At 50.2% G+C, this 17,878-nt stretch overlaps 1 protein-coding gene across 1 annotated transcript in view; it reads right to left on the reverse strand.

Moving 5' to 3' along the window:
* Positions 1-734: 734 nt before the first annotated feature.
* GOLGB1 (golgin B1) overlaps positions 735-17,878 on the reverse strand; it is a 33,334-nt gene continuing 16,190 nt past the window's right edge. Inside the window, exons 10-19 of the mRNA XM_054177867.1 lie at positions 12,914-17,856; positions 8,735-10,688; positions 7,749-7,927; positions 6,740-6,905; positions 6,068-6,199; positions 5,043-5,201; positions 4,818-4,915; positions 3,712-3,846; positions 2,661-2,766; positions 735-1,553 (exon numbers count right to left, since the gene is read on the reverse strand). Coding sequence (XP_054033842.1) covers positions 1,419-1,553; positions 2,661-2,766; positions 3,712-3,846; positions 4,818-4,915; positions 5,043-5,201; positions 6,068-6,199; positions 6,740-6,905; positions 7,749-7,927; positions 8,735-10,688; positions 12,914-17,856 — 8,007 coding nt within the window. The 3' untranslated portion in view covers positions 735-1,418. The remainder of the gene's footprint in view (positions 1,554-2,660; positions 2,767-3,711; positions 3,847-4,817; positions 4,916-5,042; positions 5,202-6,067; positions 6,200-6,739; positions 6,906-7,748; positions 7,928-8,734; positions 10,689-12,913; positions 17,857-17,878) is intronic.

Below are 17,878 nucleotides of genomic sequence, written 5' to 3' on the forward strand. Positions count from 1 at the left end.
GCTGGAAAGTCTTGGCTGACCAGCAATACCACATTTTCCCATGGGAAAAACGTAACTGGCAAAACTCCAGCAAGAGGTCTCTGACAGGGAACTCAACTGGAACCATCCTCTTTGCATTCAGCATTGGAAGGGCAGTCTGAATTCCAGGACACTCCCAGGAGTTCTTGAGAGAACACAGCTTTCCATATATCCTACAAGATAAGTCCATTTGCTTTGGATTCATACAGGTCCAATGAGCAGCACCAGCTCTCTAGAGCAGGCCCTTCCCAAAGCAGAGATGGAAGGTTTCCCAACTCCAGTCCCAGTTTAATTCCAGAGCTTCTGACTTTGATTTCTGCCACTTTGCTCTGGTGAAACCTCACCTGCAGTGCTACATCCAGCTCTGGAGCCCTCAACAAAGGAAGGACAGGGACCTGAAGGAGCAGGACCAGAGGAGGGCCATGAAAATAATCAGGAGGCTGGGACAGCCCTGCTGTGAGGACAGGCTGAAGCCTGTTTGGAGAAGGCTTCAGGCAGACCTAAGAGCAGCCTTCCAGTAGCTGAAGGGGGCTCCAAGAAGGCTGCAGAGGGACCGTTTGCAAAGGCCTGCAGTGACAGGACGAGGGGCAATGGTTTGAAATGAGATTTAGATTGGATATGAAGGACAAGTTCTTTAGCATGTGGGTGCTGGAACACTGGAACAGGTTGCCCAGGGAGGTAGTTGAGGCCCCATCCCTGGAGATATTCAAGATATTCAAGGTGAGGCTCGACAGGGCTCTGAGCAACCTGCTCTAGTGGAGGATGTCCTTGCTGATTGCAGGGGGGTTGGACTTGGATGAGCTTTGGAGGTGCCTTACAACCCAAACCATTCTGATTTGGTCCACACACCACATTGTGGGACCCTTCAGCCCAGCCTGTGCAGGTTTAATGTTGGTGTCAAGGGTTCAGCAGACAGGAATGAAGGAGTCTGGCTGCTCTTGTTTCACCTTTCATGGTGAGAGGTGCACAGAGGCTAGAGCCAGCACTATTATTATTAACTTAGAGGTGAAAAGTTTGGTTCCTTTTCTTTTTCAGCAGCTAAACTGCCAACATTTTACAGGCTTGGCTGGGCAGAAGTGAGAGTTTCTCAATGGAACACCCAGTTTTGGCCTTTCTTCAAACAGGAGATGCCAACTGAGCTGGAAACTCTACTTTGAAATTCAAGTTGTGTTGCTTCAAAGTGTGTGCAGCTTCCTTGGGATATGGATTTCAAACAGCACTGAACCAGGGAGCAAAACCAGCACTTGGCTGCTGCAGGCTTGGACAGCAAACAACCCGGGCGTGAGCTGCTGCTCCTCAAGGGCTGAGCTGGGATAAGAAGGCAGCTGGGTGAAGTGGGAAAAAGCAGGACCTCACTACACAGAGGGCTGAGCCCTGAGGAAAAAGGCTGCTCCCTCTCCTCAGAGATGGCCTGTGAAGCACAGGAAGAGCAGAATGTGGAGAGCAAGTAGATACATGGCCACCAGCAGAGGCAAGTGGGTCCTGGAACGGAAGAGGGAGCGGAGCAGGCGTCGTAGGCCAAGGGTATGCCGCGTCTGGAAGAGTAAAAGAGAGACCAGTCAGTACCAGCAGGGGACATGTCTCCAAGTGCCTTCACCCACAGCTCTCCAAGGCACCAGGAGCAATTGAAGCTAATGAGCAGGTGCCTTGCCAAACCCATTTCTCTCTCTGATCCAATGATCTCCCTCAATCCTCAATGAAATATTTCTTCTCCTGCTCCCTGCAGGTTTCTCATGAAGAAGCTCTTTCCAATTCTGCCTGAGAAAGGTCATTGCAATGTGGAACATCTCCTAACATCCAGTCTCTAGGAATTCCCAGCCCCTCTGAGTGAACTCTGAACAAATGGATCAGTGGTTCCTTGCTGCTGCAGCCTCAGGGTGCCAGGATTCCTGATTCACTCTCTGGCCTGGAAGAAAACTGTTCTGTATTTGCTGTGGTCTTTCACCCTCGAAGCTGAAGGGACTTCTGAAGTTGTTGAACAAGCTGCTGTAGAGTGACCTTACTCTACAGGGGCTCTTCCAGAAGTCCCCAGACAATGCAACTTGTCTGTTCTGCAACAACCCCCAAACATGAGCATAAGTAGCCTCCAGTTACGGCACTCGCTCTAGTTCCGCTGATGCTGTTCTTCAGAGCATCACCTCCAAGTCTTCAGGAGACCAGAGGGCAAACTCCTCAAGCAGAGCTTCATCCTTTAGCCCTGAGGTGAGTCCCAGGCTGTCATTCAGCAGCTTTGGCTCTCAACTAACCCAGGTCTGAATGAGGAGCAAGGAGAAGCTGAGGCATTGCAGGCTGCAGATATCACAGCCCCAGCACCCAACACATTTGCATAGCCTTTGCCTACTTGCTCACCACTGAGGCCCTGGATATTCCCTGAGCCACATTTCAGGCACAGCCAATGCTGACTTCCACTTTAGTGACCTCTCACATTTAGTCTGCTCCTGCAGGCTGCAGCAGAGCCCCTGTCAGAGCAGTGAGTGGCTACTGGCACGGAAAACAGAACAAGATAAGGGCAGACACCCACAGAAAGCCAGGCAGGTTGAAATGTGCCTACAAAAGGTCAGGTGGCTGCCATAGGTTCACAGATTTCAGCTCAGTCTCCCTTGCATCAGCAAGGCCTCACAGCTCTGGATGTAAACTCTTACCCTGCTGAAGTCATGATCTGTGGAATCAATCAGCAAGGAATGCTCATGACCTGAGGTCATATCAATGCTAGCACTTGAGGAAGATGTCCACTCACTTGACTGCAACCTGCCACAAGAAAACATGAAAATCAACTTCAGCTTCCCCCCAGACCAACACTGTATCAAAAAGGAGAGATTTCTTTTAAAAATGGAGGCTGGCATCTGGGAAAGAACCACCATGGACCAGTAGAGGCTGGGGGCTGATCTGTTGGAGAGCAGCTCTAGGGAAAGGCACCTTGGGGTCCTGCTGGACAACAGGATGGCCATGAGCCTGCAATGTGTCCTTGTGGCCAAGAAGACCAATGGAATCCTGGGGTGGATTAGAAGGGCTGTAGGTTGAGAGAGGTACTCATCCCCTCAGCTCTGCCCTGCTGAGGACACATCTGGAATATTGTGTACAGTTCTGGGCCCCTCAGGTCAAGGACCTCAGGGAACTGCTTGGAAGAGTCCATCACTGTGGGAAGAGGTCTATATAACCTATGTATCTATATAACAACACATCACAGAGCCACAAAGTTGCAGTGGAACATCTCCCTGCTGAGGACAGGCTGAGGGAGCTGGGGCAGAGGAGCCTGAGGGGTGTCCTCATTCCTGTTGATAAAGATGTGCAGGGCAGTGTTGGGAGGATGGAGCCAGGCTCTGCTCAGGGATGTCCAATGATAGGACAAGGGGCAATGGGGGCAAGCTGGAGCAGAGGAGGTTCCACAGGAACAGAAGGAAAAGCTTTTTCCCTGTGAGGTTGCCAGAGCCCTGGAGCAGGCTGCCCAGAGAGGCTGTGGAGTCTCCTTCTCTGGAGACATGAAAATCCCATCTGGACATGTTCCTGGGTAACTGGCTCTGGGTGACCAGAGGCCCCACCCGACCTCCGCCACGCTGTGATTCTGTGACTGCCATGGTGTAGTGGTTTCTATGTCCCTGTTCAACAGAAGGATGTAATGAAGTGCAAATGAACACAGAGGCAGGGCCACCATCCTTTTCTGGTGACCCTGCCTGTTCACTCAAGCTCCCTCACCTCCTGATCTGCTCCTGTGCTGCAGAGAGAGCCTCCTCCACAGCAAGGCGCCGCTCCCGTTCCTCCTCCAGCTGCTCCTCCAAGTACCTCATGTCCTGCTTCGTGCTGCTGTGCAAGTGTTCTGTTTCAGACAGCCTGCCAGAAAGCAGCCAAGCAAGTGCCAGAAAAGGGTTAGGACTGCTCTGTACATACTGATGTGAACAGACTCCAATCCCCTTCTGCTTCACAGGCAAGACTTAGTTATCTTTTATTACCTGATGGAGCAGGGCCAGAGGAGGGCCACGAAAATGATCAGGGGGTTGGAACACCTCCCAGCTATGGGGACAGGCTGAGGGAGCTGGGATTGTTCAGCCTGGAGAAGAGACAGCTCCAGGGAGACCTAAGAGCAGCCTTCCAGTACCTGAAGGGAGCCTACAAGAAAGCTGCAGAGGGACTGTGCAAAGGCCTGCAGACAAGGGGCAATGGTTTGAAATGAGAGAAGAGCAGCTTTAGACTGGATGTGAGGAACAAGTTCTTTAGCATGAGGGTGGTGGAATACTGCTACAGGATGCCCAAGGAGGTAGTTGAAGCTCCATTTCTGGAAGTCTTCAAGGTCAGGTTAGACAAGGATCTCAGCAATCTGCTCTAGTGGAGGGAGGTGGTAGAGTCACCATCACTGGAATTGTTTAGGAAGAGACTGGATGGGGTGCTTGGTGCCATGGTTTAGTTGATTAGATGGTGTTGGGTGATAGGGTGGACTTGATGATCTCAAAGGTCTTTTCCAACCTGGTTAATTCTATCCTATCCTATCCTATCCTATCCTATCCTATCCTATCCTATCCTATCCTATCCTATCCTATCCTATCCTATCCTATCCTGCTCTACTCCAGTCCAGTCCAGTCCAGTCCAATGTCCCTGCTGAGTGCAGGGGAGTTGGACTAGATGAGCTTTGTGGTCCCTTCCAACCCAGACCATTCTATGATTCAAGTGCACAAAAAGATTCCTCTCCTTCCACAAGGCCCTGTGTAGAAAGAGCTTTTCCAACACTCTGAGAGGAACAGAAATGGGCTCCTCACTAACACCCAGCAGAACTAACATCCCCACCCCTCTTGTCAGCTTCTCTTTACCTCAGCTGCAGCTCCTGCAGTTCTGGTGTGTAACTGCCTCTCTGAGGCTCATTCTTTTCTTGGGGTGCTCCTGGAGCTGCATCTGTTGCAAACAGCTCCTGAAAGAAAACATCACTGGATGGCAGACAGCACTGCATGAGGAGGACAAGAAAGCAGCTGCAGTGCTGCAGTTATGGACCCATCTGCAATAAGCTCTGCCCTCCCTTGCCCCAAGATCAGCCTTACCACACCCTTGCCAGCAGACTGCAGCTCCTGGAGCTGCCTCTCCAGCTCCAGCCAGCGGTCCATGACCTCTTCGTAGTGCTGATGGCTCTCACAGATGCTCCTGCTGCTCCCACGCAGCTGCAGGGAGAGGGCATTTTTCTCCTCAAAGACCTGAGAGAGCTGGGGAGAGAACACAACTGCTAAGCAAAAGAACATTTTGGTGAGAGTGAAATGATTCTCTGGGCAACTGAGGGCAAGAACTCAACTGGGGACTGCCACACTGTACGTTAACAAGACCCAAAACCCAGCAATCATCTCTAGCAGCAGCTTGTGGTTGAGGTTTCCAGAGCAGGAGACCCAAAGCATCACCAGGATGTACAGAAGAACATAGTTTCCAAAGCAAGAGTTCTTAAAGGGCTAGGATTAACCTAAAGCTTCCAGAAACATCATCAGTGTATGATCACAGAATGGTTTGGGTTAGAAGGCACCTCCAAAGCCCATCTACTCCACCCCCCTCTGCAGTCAGCAGGGACATCCTCCACTAGAGCAGGTTGCTCAGAGCCTTGTCCAGCCTCACCCTGAAGATCTCCAGAAATGGGGCCTCCACCACCTCCCTGGGCAACCTGTTCCAGTCTTCCACCACCCTCATGCTAAAGAACTTGTTCCTCACATCCAATCTAAATCTGCTCTTCCCTCATTTCAAACCATTGTCCCTCATCCTGTCACTGCAGGCCTTTGCAAACAGTCCCTCTGCAGCCTTCTTGCAGCCCCTTCAGGTACTGGAAGGCTGCTCTTAGGTCTCCCTGGAGCCTTCTCTTCTCCAGGGTGAACAACCCCAAGCCCAGAGAGGTTGTGGAACTGCTGACCTGCAGCAGCAGATCACCTTCAGAAGCCTCTTCTAGTATTTCTGGGTTTGTGTTATTCCACTGAATGCCCATGAGAACAGAAAGATTCATTCCTGTCCCTTGAGCCCTGTTCGAGCTCATCCTCCCTCCCCACATTCCTCAGCCCAGACTCTGCAAGCAGCTCTGAGATCCCATCCTTACCTTGCTGTTTAACTGCTGGATTCTGAGCTCTTTTTGGTGCAGTTCTTTCAGGCAGTCACTTAGCTGGGCCTGCAGATGTTTTGTCTCTGTTTCTGGGCTTGAAAAGTCCCCCCTGAGAACTTCTGAAGGAACCTGCCAGGGAAAGAACAACAAATGAATATCCTGCAGTCTCCTATTAGTCCAGCATGGACACAGGTCAAAGCCCAACATTATTCTTAGGCCTGGAGCTTGATGTCCTCAAGCAAAACAACAGGGAGAGCCTAAAAGCCATCTGGAAGTCCAACCAGCTAGGAAGGATCAACTGAACTTGTACATGCAATGGGCACTTCTCATGAGAAGTTGTCCTCAAGTTGTCTGCACTACAGAAGGGTGAGAAGATGAAAAACAAATCCCCAGAGCAACAGAGAAGAGGAGATTAAGATTGGATGTTAGGAACAAGTTTTTTAGCATGAGGGTGGTGGAACACTGCAACAGGTTGCCCAGGGAGGTAGTTGAGGCTCAACCCCTGGAGATCTTCAAGGTGAGGCTGGATAAGGCTGTGAGCAACCTGCTCTAGTGAAGGATGTCCCTGATGGGGAGGGACAGGTTGGACTGGATGACCTTTGGAAGTCCCTTCCAACCCAACCCTTTCTATGACTCTATGAAATAAGGAATCTGTGCTTTTCCACCCACCTTTGTCTGGTACTGCTCCTCTACCACCTGGGACTTGCTGAGGGGCAGCCTCATTTCTTGGGTGATCTTTTGTAGATGGCTCAGCTGTTTGTCTTTTTCAGCTATGACCGTCAGGTACTGCTCCTTGAGGCTGCTGTTCTGCTTCTCCCAGGTGGTCTTCTCTTGTCTGCCCAGAATGACACAAAGGAAATGACCAGGAGGTTACCAGTATCAGTTATGATATTGGGGACAGGCTGACAGAGTTGGGGCTGTTCAGCCTGGAGAAGTGAAGGCTCCAGGGAGACCTTAGAGCAGCCTTTCAGTACCTGAAGGGGACTACAAGGAAGGCAGGAAGGGACTTTTGACAAGGGCTTGTAGTGATAGGATGAGAGAGAACAGGTTGAAGCTTGAGGAGGACAGATTTAGATTGGAGAGTAGGAGGAAATTCTTTCCAGTGAGGGTGGTGAGACACTGGAACAGGTTGCCCAGGGAGGTTGTGGCTGCCTCCTCCCTGGAGGTGCTCAAGGCCAGGTTGGAGGAGGCCTTGAGCAGCCTGGGCTAGTGGGAGGTGTCCCTGCCCATGGCAGCGGGGTTGGAACTGGATGATCTTGAAGGTCTCTTCCAACCTAAACCATTCTTTGAATCTATGAATCCAGGGATCATTTAACTTCCTATCATTACCCCATGCCAGAAAAGAAGTTTCATTACCAAAACAAACCAACTTCCTTAACTACAGGAACCTTCAAAGCAGGTTTAAGGTTCGAAATGAGAGAAGAGCAGCTTTAGATTGGATGTGAGGAACAAGTTCTTTAGCATGAGGATGGTGGAACACTGCAACAGGTTGCCCAGGGAGGGAGTTGAGGCTCCATCCCTGCAAATATTCAAGGTGAGGCTCATCAGGGCTCTGAGCAACCTGACAGCTGACAAGTAAGGCTGAACTTTTCCTGCTGGCTTTGCCTCCTCCCCTCAGGAATGAAAGAAAGGGTGCATTTGCATCTGTGAGGCAGTGAGAAGAGAAGCCAGTTCTCACCTAAGCTGCTGGAGCTCCTGCTGGTACAAAAGGTTTTCTTGCTTTAGCTGCTGCTGGAGATGATGGTGTTGATCTGCCTCCTGCTGAAACTCCTGCAGCTGTGCTTTTAATCGAGAGTTTTCAGCTGATTCCACCCCCACCAGGATGTATTGCTGCTGCAGGTTCTTCAGCTCCCTCACCTGCAAGAGGGAAACAGCAGAGTGTGGGACAAATGAGCAGGCAGGGGGGTTTGTTACTTGGAAGTGTCTAAGAGCATTTCTCACTGTGGCATCTGAGGCAAGAAATCAAAGAATCTAGAAATTCATTTGGTGATTACAGCAGCCTGCAAAAAGCTGCTCAGCAGCTGGACACAGGACTCAAGGTGTGGCCTAACCAGTGCTGAGTACAGGGACACTTTGACTTCCCTGCTCCTGCTGGCCACACTGTTCCTGAGCCAGGCCAGGATGCCATTGGCCTTCTTTGTCCTTGGGAACACTGCTGGCTCATATTCAGCCCACTATCAACCAGCACCCCCAGGTCCCTTTCTCCCTGGCAGCTCTCCAGCCACTCTGAGCCCAGCCTGTAGCACTGCCTGGGGTTGTTGTGACCCAAGTGCAGCACCCAGCACTTGGACTTCTTAAATGCCATCATGTTGGACTCTGCCCATCTGCCCAGCCTGTCAAGGTCCCTCTGCAGAGCTCTCCTAGCCTCTAACAGATCAACACCTGCTTCTAACTTGGTGTCTTCTGCAAACTTACTGAGGATGGACTCAATCCCCTCATCCAAATCATCAATAAAGATAGTGAACAGGATGGGGCCCAGCACTGATCCCTGGGGGACACCACTAGTGACTGGCCTCCAGCTGGATGTGGCAACTGCTCTGTGATTCTGTGACAGCCATGATGTGTTTCATGTGCCAAATACCAGACCCAAGTGTGGTGAATCTTAGGACCTGACTACTCATATCCCTTTTAAAGACAGGGCAGGAAGAGAGAAGCAGCACTCACTACTCTGTCTCTGTCATTCTGCAAGGAGGAGAGGGCATTCTTAAGGCTCTGCACTTCTGAAGGAGTGCTGGAAAGGCTCCCTTCTGCTTGCTGCTGTTTCACCTCTTCGACCTTCTGGGCTTTGCCCAGCTCCTCCAGGAGACGCTCTCGCTCGTTCTGCAGGCTTGCCATAGCCTTGGAGAAAGACTTGACTTGCTTGGAAGAACCTTCCAGCTCTGCAGACAGACGCAGAAGTTCCTCATCCTTGCCTCTGAGCTTCTCGTTAAGCTTCTCGATCTGGGCCCAGAGACCTCTTTCCTCGGTGGCTTTCTGCAGCTGCGTCAGCTCAGCCCTCGCCGTGTCTCGGTCCCTGGCAGTGGAATCTTGCTCCTCTTGCAGCTGGGCCACCTGCTCCTGCAGATTCTGCACCAGAGTCTGCTGTTCCTCCAAGTCTGCAGAGTATTTCTGTTTCAAAGCATGAAGCTCTTCATGGGCCTGGTCCCTGCTATCCTGAAGAGAGCTCATGGACTTCCCAAAAGACTGAATTTGAGCTCGGAGCTCTTTGTTTTCATCTGTGACTGCAAGAAGTTTCTGCTCCATCTCCATCAAATCCCGTGCCAGCTCTGCTACCCTCTCCTCTGCCGTCTCTGTTTCGTTCCTCATTATCCCTGCATCGTGATGGAGGTGCTTCAGTTCCTTCCTCAGCCTGTCCTCAGCCTCTCCCACTCTCTTGGCCGCATCCCTCTGCACACAGACCAGCTCCTCCTCGAGTTCTGCTATCCTCTGGTGTGAGAGGGAGAGCTGATGGCTCAGTGCTTCTGCCTCTTCTTCTCGGGTCCTCAGCTGTGCTTGGCACTCCGCGATCGCACTCCCCTCGCGCAACGCCGTCATCTCGCTCTGCACCCGAGACACAGACGACTTCAGGCTTTCGATCTCTTCAGACATGCCAGCTTTATCCTCTTGCAAGGCTTCCATGGACCTCCTGAGCTCATCCTGAGCACGCTGGGACTCTCTCAGTTGCGCTTCTACCGCCGCCTTCTCCTTTTCCAGAGCCTGGATCCGCTGAAGCTGTGCTTTGAGAAGCTGCTTCTGCTGGGAATCCTTTATTGAGATGACCTGGTTGAGGTCTTCTCGGTACCTCACCAGCTCTGCGTTCAGCTTGGCGTTCTCAGAGTTCAGGTCATCCATCTGGCTGTGGAAGCCTCTGATCTCCTCCTTCAGCTTGTTGTTTTCAGCAGCACTCTCCTGGATGATTTGGTCTTTCTCCAAGCTGCTGAGCAGGTGTCGTTCCTCCAGCTGCCTGTAGTCCCTCAGCACTCGGTCTCGGTCGTCTTGCAGCGACGACATGGACTTGGTGAAGGAGTCCAGCTGGGCCTTCTGCTGCTTGCTTTCTTCTCTGCTCATCTTCATCTTTTCGGTGAGGCGATCCAGCTTGTCAAGAAGTTTGTTCTTCTCATTTTCCAGAGCTTTTTGATCCTCTTCCTTCTTACTCAAGCTAAGCTCCAGCTCCCTCATCCCTTCGGAGTGTTGCTGCTGCAGTTCAGCCAGAGCAGCCACAACAGCTTCCTCCTTGGCAGACAGCAGACTCATAATCTTCTGATCTTTGGCGCTGGTTTCTTCGTGCAGCTTATTTGTTAGGGCCTTAGAAGCTTGCAGATCAGCCTCAAGCTGTTCACAGCTCAATTTAAAATTCTGGATGCTGGTCTCTTGCTGCTTGACCACAGTCCCCAGCTCTTCTCTGACCAACTCACACCGGGTCAAGGAGTTCTGTAAGTCAGCCAGCTGACCTCTCAGGCTGCTGATTTCTGACTCCAGCTTCTGTTGCTCATTCTGAGACTCACTGTACAGTTTCTGAGCCTCTTCCACCTGAGACAAAAGCTCCTTTCTTTCCTGCTGCAGCATTTCACATGTCTTCTGATGATGATCAATCTCCTTCCTGGATTCAGACTCCCACTCTTCTTTGTTACGTTCCAGCCTGAGGATGCAGAAGAGGAAGCTAGTCACAAAGCAGTGAAGTACCCCCAGTACACAGACCCACAGGAACAGTTTTTAGTGCTCATGTTAATTTAGAAAAGCCACCCAAAAAAAAGAGTTTTATATGAAGAAAGCAAGCTGGAAACATCCAGATGATTCCTTTTCCCTCCATTCAAAACTCAAGGCACCTTTTAAAGCTGTGACTGCTCCACTGTCTGACAGAGAGGTGCTGGGGGAAGAGCTTTTAAATGCTGCTCAGCCTTTATGTCAAGACAGAAAAAATGGAGGAGACCAAATACTGAATGTTATCATAGTATCAGTCAGGGTTGGAAGGGACCACAAGGATCATCTAGTTCCAACCCCCCTGCCATGGGCAGGGACATCCCACACTAGATCAGGCTGGCCAGAACCTCATCCAGCCTGATCTTAAACACCTCCAGGGACAGGGCCTCAACCACCTCCCTGGACAACCCATTCTCCTTTTCTTCTTTCTGTCACCCACTGAAGCTAACAATAGGCAAACAAGCACACCAGCACATAATCAATTGCTGTTGTCCTGTGCTTGATGCTCACTTCATGGCCTAGCATGCAGACACAGCAAATGTACAGAACAGTTTTACTTATCATAGAATGGTCTAGGTTGGAAGGGACCTCCAAAACTCCTCTGGTCCAACCGCCTCTGAAGTCAGCAGGGACATCCTCCACTAGATCAGGTTGCTCAGAGCCTTGTCAAGCCTGACCTTGAATACCTCCAGGGATGGGGCCTCAACTACCTCCCTGGGCAACCTGGGTAAGACCTCACCTGCAGTGCTGTGTCCAGCTCTGGAGCCCTCAACACAAGATGGACATGGACCTGATGGAGCAGGGCTAGAGGAGGGCCATGATCAGGGGGATGGAACATCTCTGCTATGAGGACAGGCTGAGGGAACTGGGGTTGTTCAGCCTGGAGAAGAGAAGGCTCCAGGCAGACCTAAGAGCAGCCTTCCAGCACCTGAAGGAGCCTCCAAGAAGGTTGCAGAGGGACTGCTTGCAAAGTCCTGCAGTGACAGGATGAGGGGCAACAGTTTGAAATGAGAGAAGAGCAGATTAAGCAGTCTGGGCTAGTGGGAGGTGTCCCTGCCCATGGAAGGAAGGCTGGAACTGGATGATCTTTAAGGTCCCTTCCAACCTAAACCATTGAACATAACCCAAATCCTCCTTTCTATCCCCACAGGAGGCTCAAGCTGCACCAGGGGAGGTTCAGGCTGGATGTTAGGAAGAAGTTCTGCACGGGAATTTGTAGTTTTCTCTCTTCACTGTATTATGATTTCATTTGTTATACTTGCTTCATTTCATTCAGAATAAGCCTAGTTCATAGATTCAGCCTGCCCCTGTACACTGCACTGGTTAGGCCACACCTCGAGTACTGTGTCCAGTTCTGGACTCCTCAGTTTAGGAAGGAGGTTGACTTGCTGGAGCGTGTCCAGAGAAGGGCAACAAGGTTGGTGAGGGGCTTGGAACACAAGCCCTATGAGGAGGGGCTGAGGGAGCTGGGGTTGCTTAGCCTGGAGAAGAGGAGGCTCAGGGGAGACCTTCTTGCTCTCTACAACTACCAGAAGGGAGGTTGTAGACAGGCAGAGGTTGGTCTCTTCTCCCAGACAACCAGTACCAGAACAAGAGGACACAGTCTGAGACTGTGCCAGGGGAGGTTTAGGCTGGTTATTAGGAAGAAGTTCTTCACAGAAAGAGAGATTGGCCATTGGAATGTGCTGCCCTGGGAGGTGGTAAAGTAACCATCACTGGAGATATTTAGGAAGAGACTGGATGAGGCACTTGGTGCCATGGTTTAGTTGATTAGATGGTGTTGGGTGATGGGTTGGACTCGATGATCTCAAAGGTCTTTTCCAACCTGGTCAATTCAATTCAATTCAATTCAATTCAATTCAATTCAATTCTATTCTATTCTATTCTATTCTATTCTACTCTACTCTACTCTACTCTACTCTACTCTAGTCCACTCTACTCTGTTCTATTCTCTCCTGGATGACTTCTGGCCTCACCAGGAAGTCTCATTTTGCTCTCCCTCTCAGCCACTCATTAGCTTTGCCACCTGCATCTCACACTTAGGGATATTTACACACACTCTTTATTTCTGGGAAGGGGAAGGGGAATCCTGCCTCACCTCTGGCTGCTGCCTTGTCAAACAGAAAGAGCAGAGTACCAGCTGTCAGCATTCACCTTCTTTACCTGGATATATGAGCCTGAAGTTCTTCCACTCGTGCGGTGCCCTGCTTCACCTGGTCCTCCAGCTCAGCACAGGTCTCCTCTTTGAGGCGGATTTCTTCTTCCTTCTTTTGAATGGCTTCAGCAAACTTCCTCTCCCATGTTTTGGCCTCATCTAGCACTCTGTCCCTGTCATCCTGAAGGGATGACATGCTCCTGGTGAAGGCTGCGAGCTGGGCTAAGGTTTTGTTGAGGCTGCCTTCCAATTGCTTGGCTTCTTGATCCTTTGTCTTCAAGGTGGCTTGCAGATCACCAACAGTTCTTTCCACAAGCTCCTTCTCCCTCTGCAGAGCTGCCAGCTTCTCTTCCATGTTCTGAATTTCCTTTGAGTGCTTGCCTTTTTCCTGCTCCAGCCTTCTCTCCAAGTCCTCATCTTTTTTCTTCATCTGAATTCTGCTGTTCTCTTTGTTTGCCTGCAGCTCTTCTTTCACTTTGACACTCTCTGCTACAACCCTTGCTGCCTCGCTCTGGGTGTCATCCAACACTACCCTGCAGAGAGCAAGCTCTGCCTGGGCTTTCTTGGTGTCTTCAACTGCTTTAGCCAAGGCCTCCTTGGCTGCTTCTACCTCTTTCTGAGACTCACTCTGCAGAAATTCCAGGGCTTTAACAGTTCTTTCCAAGCTACTGTTCTTTTCCTGGCTTTTAATACAGTCCTTCTGCAGCTGTTTAATCTCCTGCTGCTTCTGCTTCAGCAGCTCCTGAAGCTCCTTCACCTGCACGCTGCTCTCCCCCCTCCAACTGCATTTTAGCTTCTCTACCAATTCCTTCTGCCTTTCTGAACTTGCTTTGCTGCTCTCCTTTGCCATCTGGCATTTCTCCTCCTCCAGCTCACGCATCATCTTCTGCACACGCTGAAGCTCGCGCTTCAGTTGCTCATTTTGGAGCTGGAAGTCTGTTGCATCTTGCTGATAGTTTCCAATACTCCCATTGAGTTCTGCCAGCTGATTCATCAGCCTCTCTTCCAAGTCATCCTTCTCAGCCTCCAGCCTGTCCTTCAGTTCTGTCATCCCAACCAGCTCAGCTTTGGTTCTTTGGACTGTTTGTTCCATCTGTGCTACCGTGTCCTGAAGAGCATTCAACTCACGGACTTTCTCTTCCATTTGGGTCTCCAAAGCCCTCTTCTCAGCTGCTAAAGTCTCAACACACTTGTGGATGTCACCCAGCTCTTGCTCTGAAGCCTTCCTGTTACCTTCTAGCTCTGTAATTCGCTCTGTGAGCTTAGCTATCTGCTGTATGTAGGTACCAAGGTCTTCACGAGGGCTCCCATCTTCAAAAGCTTTTTGTTTCAGCTCTGCAGCAAGAGAGTCTGGCCTCAAACCTAAGTCTACTTGATCTTCAGTCCTCTCCATTGGTGGTGGTGTGGCAACTGCCTGATTTGTTTCTTCCCCTGTTGTCTTCTGAGCAGCATATTTGTCCACCAGTTCTCTGCTTTCCTTCAGTTTGGATTCTGTTACCTGCAGCAGACACTTTAAGTCTGTGATCTCTTGGTTAAGAGACTCCTTTTCAGCCATAACTGTCTCAAGCTTAGTAGAGAGAGACTGGCAATCCCTCCTGGAGTTCTCCAGATCTTCTTTCAGGTTAGTATTTGGTGCAACATCTCCAGTCCCATGCAGCTCTCCATCCTTTAACTGTATCTCTGCCCTAAGCTTCTCATTCTCCTCTTCTAGTTCCAGGATTTTTTGTTGCTTTGATTTTGCAAATTTCCTCATTTTCTCCTTCATTCCATCAATTTCCTCCCCAGCTTCCTGCAGCTGCTTGTGTGCCTCCTCTTTTTCTGCTTCCACACTTTTAAGCCTAAGGAAAACCTCCTGCTTCTCCTGCCTGGCAGCCTCCAAGACGCGCTGGATGCGCTCGGCCTGGTCGCTCACGTTCTCATAGGACTGCAGCAGGGTCTCGTACTCCTTCTGCTGCTCCCTGTGTTTCTCCTGCCACTCAGACCTCTCAGTGGCTTGCAAGCTCTGCAAGGATTCCATCTCCTTCTCCAGCTTCTCCTTCTCCAGCACAACTCTGTCTAGGCTGAGGGTCAGGTTTTGACAGCATCCCTCCAGATCCTGCTTTTCTCTCCGGGCTTTATCAAGCCCTGCAGTAAGTTTCTCTCCCTCTTCAGTGAGCTCTGCCACCTTTGCTGCTAAGGCAGCTCCTTCTCGAACGTGTTCACCTAGCTGGCTTTCCACACTGGCCAACTTGACAGCAAGACCTTCAATAGTAGTTTTAGCATTAGCCAGCTCCTCCTTCAGAGATTTACTCTCCTTCAGGGCCTCTTTTCTAGAGATAAGTGCAGCTTGCAACTTTCTCTGCAGCTGATTCTTCTGTTTGGCTGCTTCTGCACCATCATCTTGCTTCTCCTGAACTTCCAGCAGCTCTGCCTGCAGCCGTTTGCTTTGCTCCTCATGTGCCTGAGCCTGAGCTTCCAACTGACTCCAGAGCCTCTGCACTGAATCCTCTTTTTCTAGCACCTCTGCCTGCACCTTACTTAGAGCTTCACTTTTCTCCTTTAGCTGCAAGTCAAGAAATTCCATTTCCTCATCCTTTTTGTGTAGAAGTGTTTTCAAGTCTTCCAGACCATCCTCTCTAGAAATTTTGGCCTGCTTTTCCTCCAGCTCTGTCTGAAGACTTGCCACCTTAGCTTCAGCTTGCTCAGAGGTCCTCTTCAGCCCTTCTATCTCCGCAAACAACTGTGCTACGTGCTCTTGCAAATGAAAGACAAGCTCTGATTTAGAAGCAAGCTCACTTTGCATGTGGCTGATGTGATATTCCAGCTCCTCTTTCTCCATCTGCACCTTTTCCAGTGTCTCCTTCAACTCCTCCCCAGAACCATCTGCAACTTGCACAGCCTTGCTATCTGCTCTGCCTTCTGCTTCCAGGCATGAGGAATCCAAACCACCCTGCCTCCCAAGGATGCTCTCTGGTGATCCTTTCTGTTCTAGGAGTTGCCTGAGCTGAGCTTGGATGCTCTCCTTCTCTTTGCTTTGCTTATCAAACTGGTCCTGTAGGATGTTGTAGTCATCTTTCTGCTGTTTCAGCTGCTCCCTGTGGTGTCTGTCTTTCTCCTGAGCCTTTTTGATGGTGTCTTTCCGAGACAACAGAGCTTCCTGGAGTTTTTTCTGAAGCTGTTCCTTTTCTTGTTCAAGAGCTGAAATTCTCTCTTTCAGAGCAGATTTTTGCCAGTCTTCTGCTGAACCACTTTCTTCCTTTGCTTCAGAATCTTCTGGGCTTTCATTGGTCTCAGTTACTTTGTCAGCAAGGGTCTGACCCTCCCTGACTTCACCTTTAGCTGAAGCAGTGGCTGCCTCACCTTGCAAGCTTTGCCTCATCTCCTCAATCACCGCCTGCAGTTGTGCTTCGGTAGCTTCTTTATCCAGCAGCTTCTTCTGGAGGCTCTGCAACTCAGACTCCTTCTCAGAGAGCAGCTGGGTGAGCTGCTCCTCACTGGGCTGGCATTCCAGAGCCACTTCTCTGCTCATCACACCAGGCACATTTTCATCCCCCTCGTCTTCCCGAGCCACCGTGTTTTCTGACTCGCGGTCTCTCCTCAGCTGTCCTAATTCACCCTCCAACTTGCTCACCTTCTTCAGAAGCTCTTTCCTGTTCACAAGGGCTGCTTGCAGCTTCCTCTTGACTTGCTTATTCTCCTTTTGAAGACATTCAAGTTTATTTACCAATGCCTCACTTTCTTGACATGCTGCCCCCGTCTCAGACTGCTGTTCAGAGGCTCCAACCTTCAGGCAAGGATCTTTTGCTTCTAGGTGTTGGCTTCTCTCTTCCTGAGCTTTTAGTAACAGGCTTGTTTGCTCTCTAAGACTCTTCAGCTCATTTCCCAGAGAAAATTTCTCTTCACTCAGCAGGACCATTTTCTCAGACATGCTGACACTGATCTCTGTCATCTGTCGGTCCTTCTCCAGCAAGGATTTTTGCAGGCTCTTGATAGTCCTGGTGTATTTGGCCACAAGCTGCTCTAGATTTGCTGCTTCGTGGCCCTTGGAGGTTAAATGTTGTGAAAGCACTTCCGTGGCATCTGCATTCTTCCTCAACAGCTCTTGTAGGTCAAGCACTTCACATTCCTTCCTCTCAATCTGGCTTTGCAGATCTTTTAGTTGCACATCCTGGTCAGAAAGCTGAAACTGAGCTTCGTCCAAATCTTTTTGCAAAGCTTCGATTTTTACCTCCTTGGATTTAAACTCATTTTTAAGGCTCTGGATTTGTTCTCTCAGAAGACTGCTCTCACTGTCTGACAGTCTCTGCTTTTCTGACAAAGCTAGGTCCTCCTCAAGTTGCTTGACTTGCTCTTGCAGTTCTGTGATGGTAGGAAGTTCCTTCACCTGACACAGCAGCTGATCCCTTTCTTCAGTCAGAGCACAAAAGGCTCTGTCACACTCCTCTATTTTCCTCCTGTATTCCTCAGCCAGCTGGCTCAGCCTGTTGATTTCTGCACCTTTTTCTCCTAGATCTTTCCCATAGGATTCTTCTGATGTCTGCAGAGCTCTTTGCAGCTCTGTAATTTGCTTTTGTAACCTGAGCACTTCTTCAGATTGCAAGGTGCTGAGCTCTGGATCTCTTGTAGACACTTCCTGCGTTGCCTCCATCTCCCCTCTGCAGGCCATAGTGCTGCTGCTCAACTCACTTTGTGCATCTGAAGCCTTTTGCTCATCACTCTGAAGGGGCCATATCTGGGAATGATCTCCCAGCTGGTTAGATGCTTCTCCTGTTTGGCTGCCTGCAGAAGTTTGGCTGTTTGGGCCCTTGAGCTGGCTCTTCAGAAAAGTTATTTCTTCTTGGGCTTCTTTCAGCTCCAGCAGCAATACTGACAGCTCTTTCTGCTTCTCTGCAGCAAGATACTCCAGAATCCCAGGGGGACAGCTTTCCTCAGTGAACTGCTCACTTCCATTAGAGACTCCATCTATCCTTACCTAAAAGAAAATTAACAGAGTT

This window comes from Dryobates pubescens, chromosome Z (genome assembly GCF_014839835.1).
Source record: "Dryobates pubescens isolate bDryPub1 chromosome Z, bDryPub1.pri, whole genome shotgun sequence".
Classification (NCBI taxonomy): Eukaryota; Metazoa; Chordata; class Aves; order Piciformes; family Picidae; genus Dryobates; species Dryobates pubescens.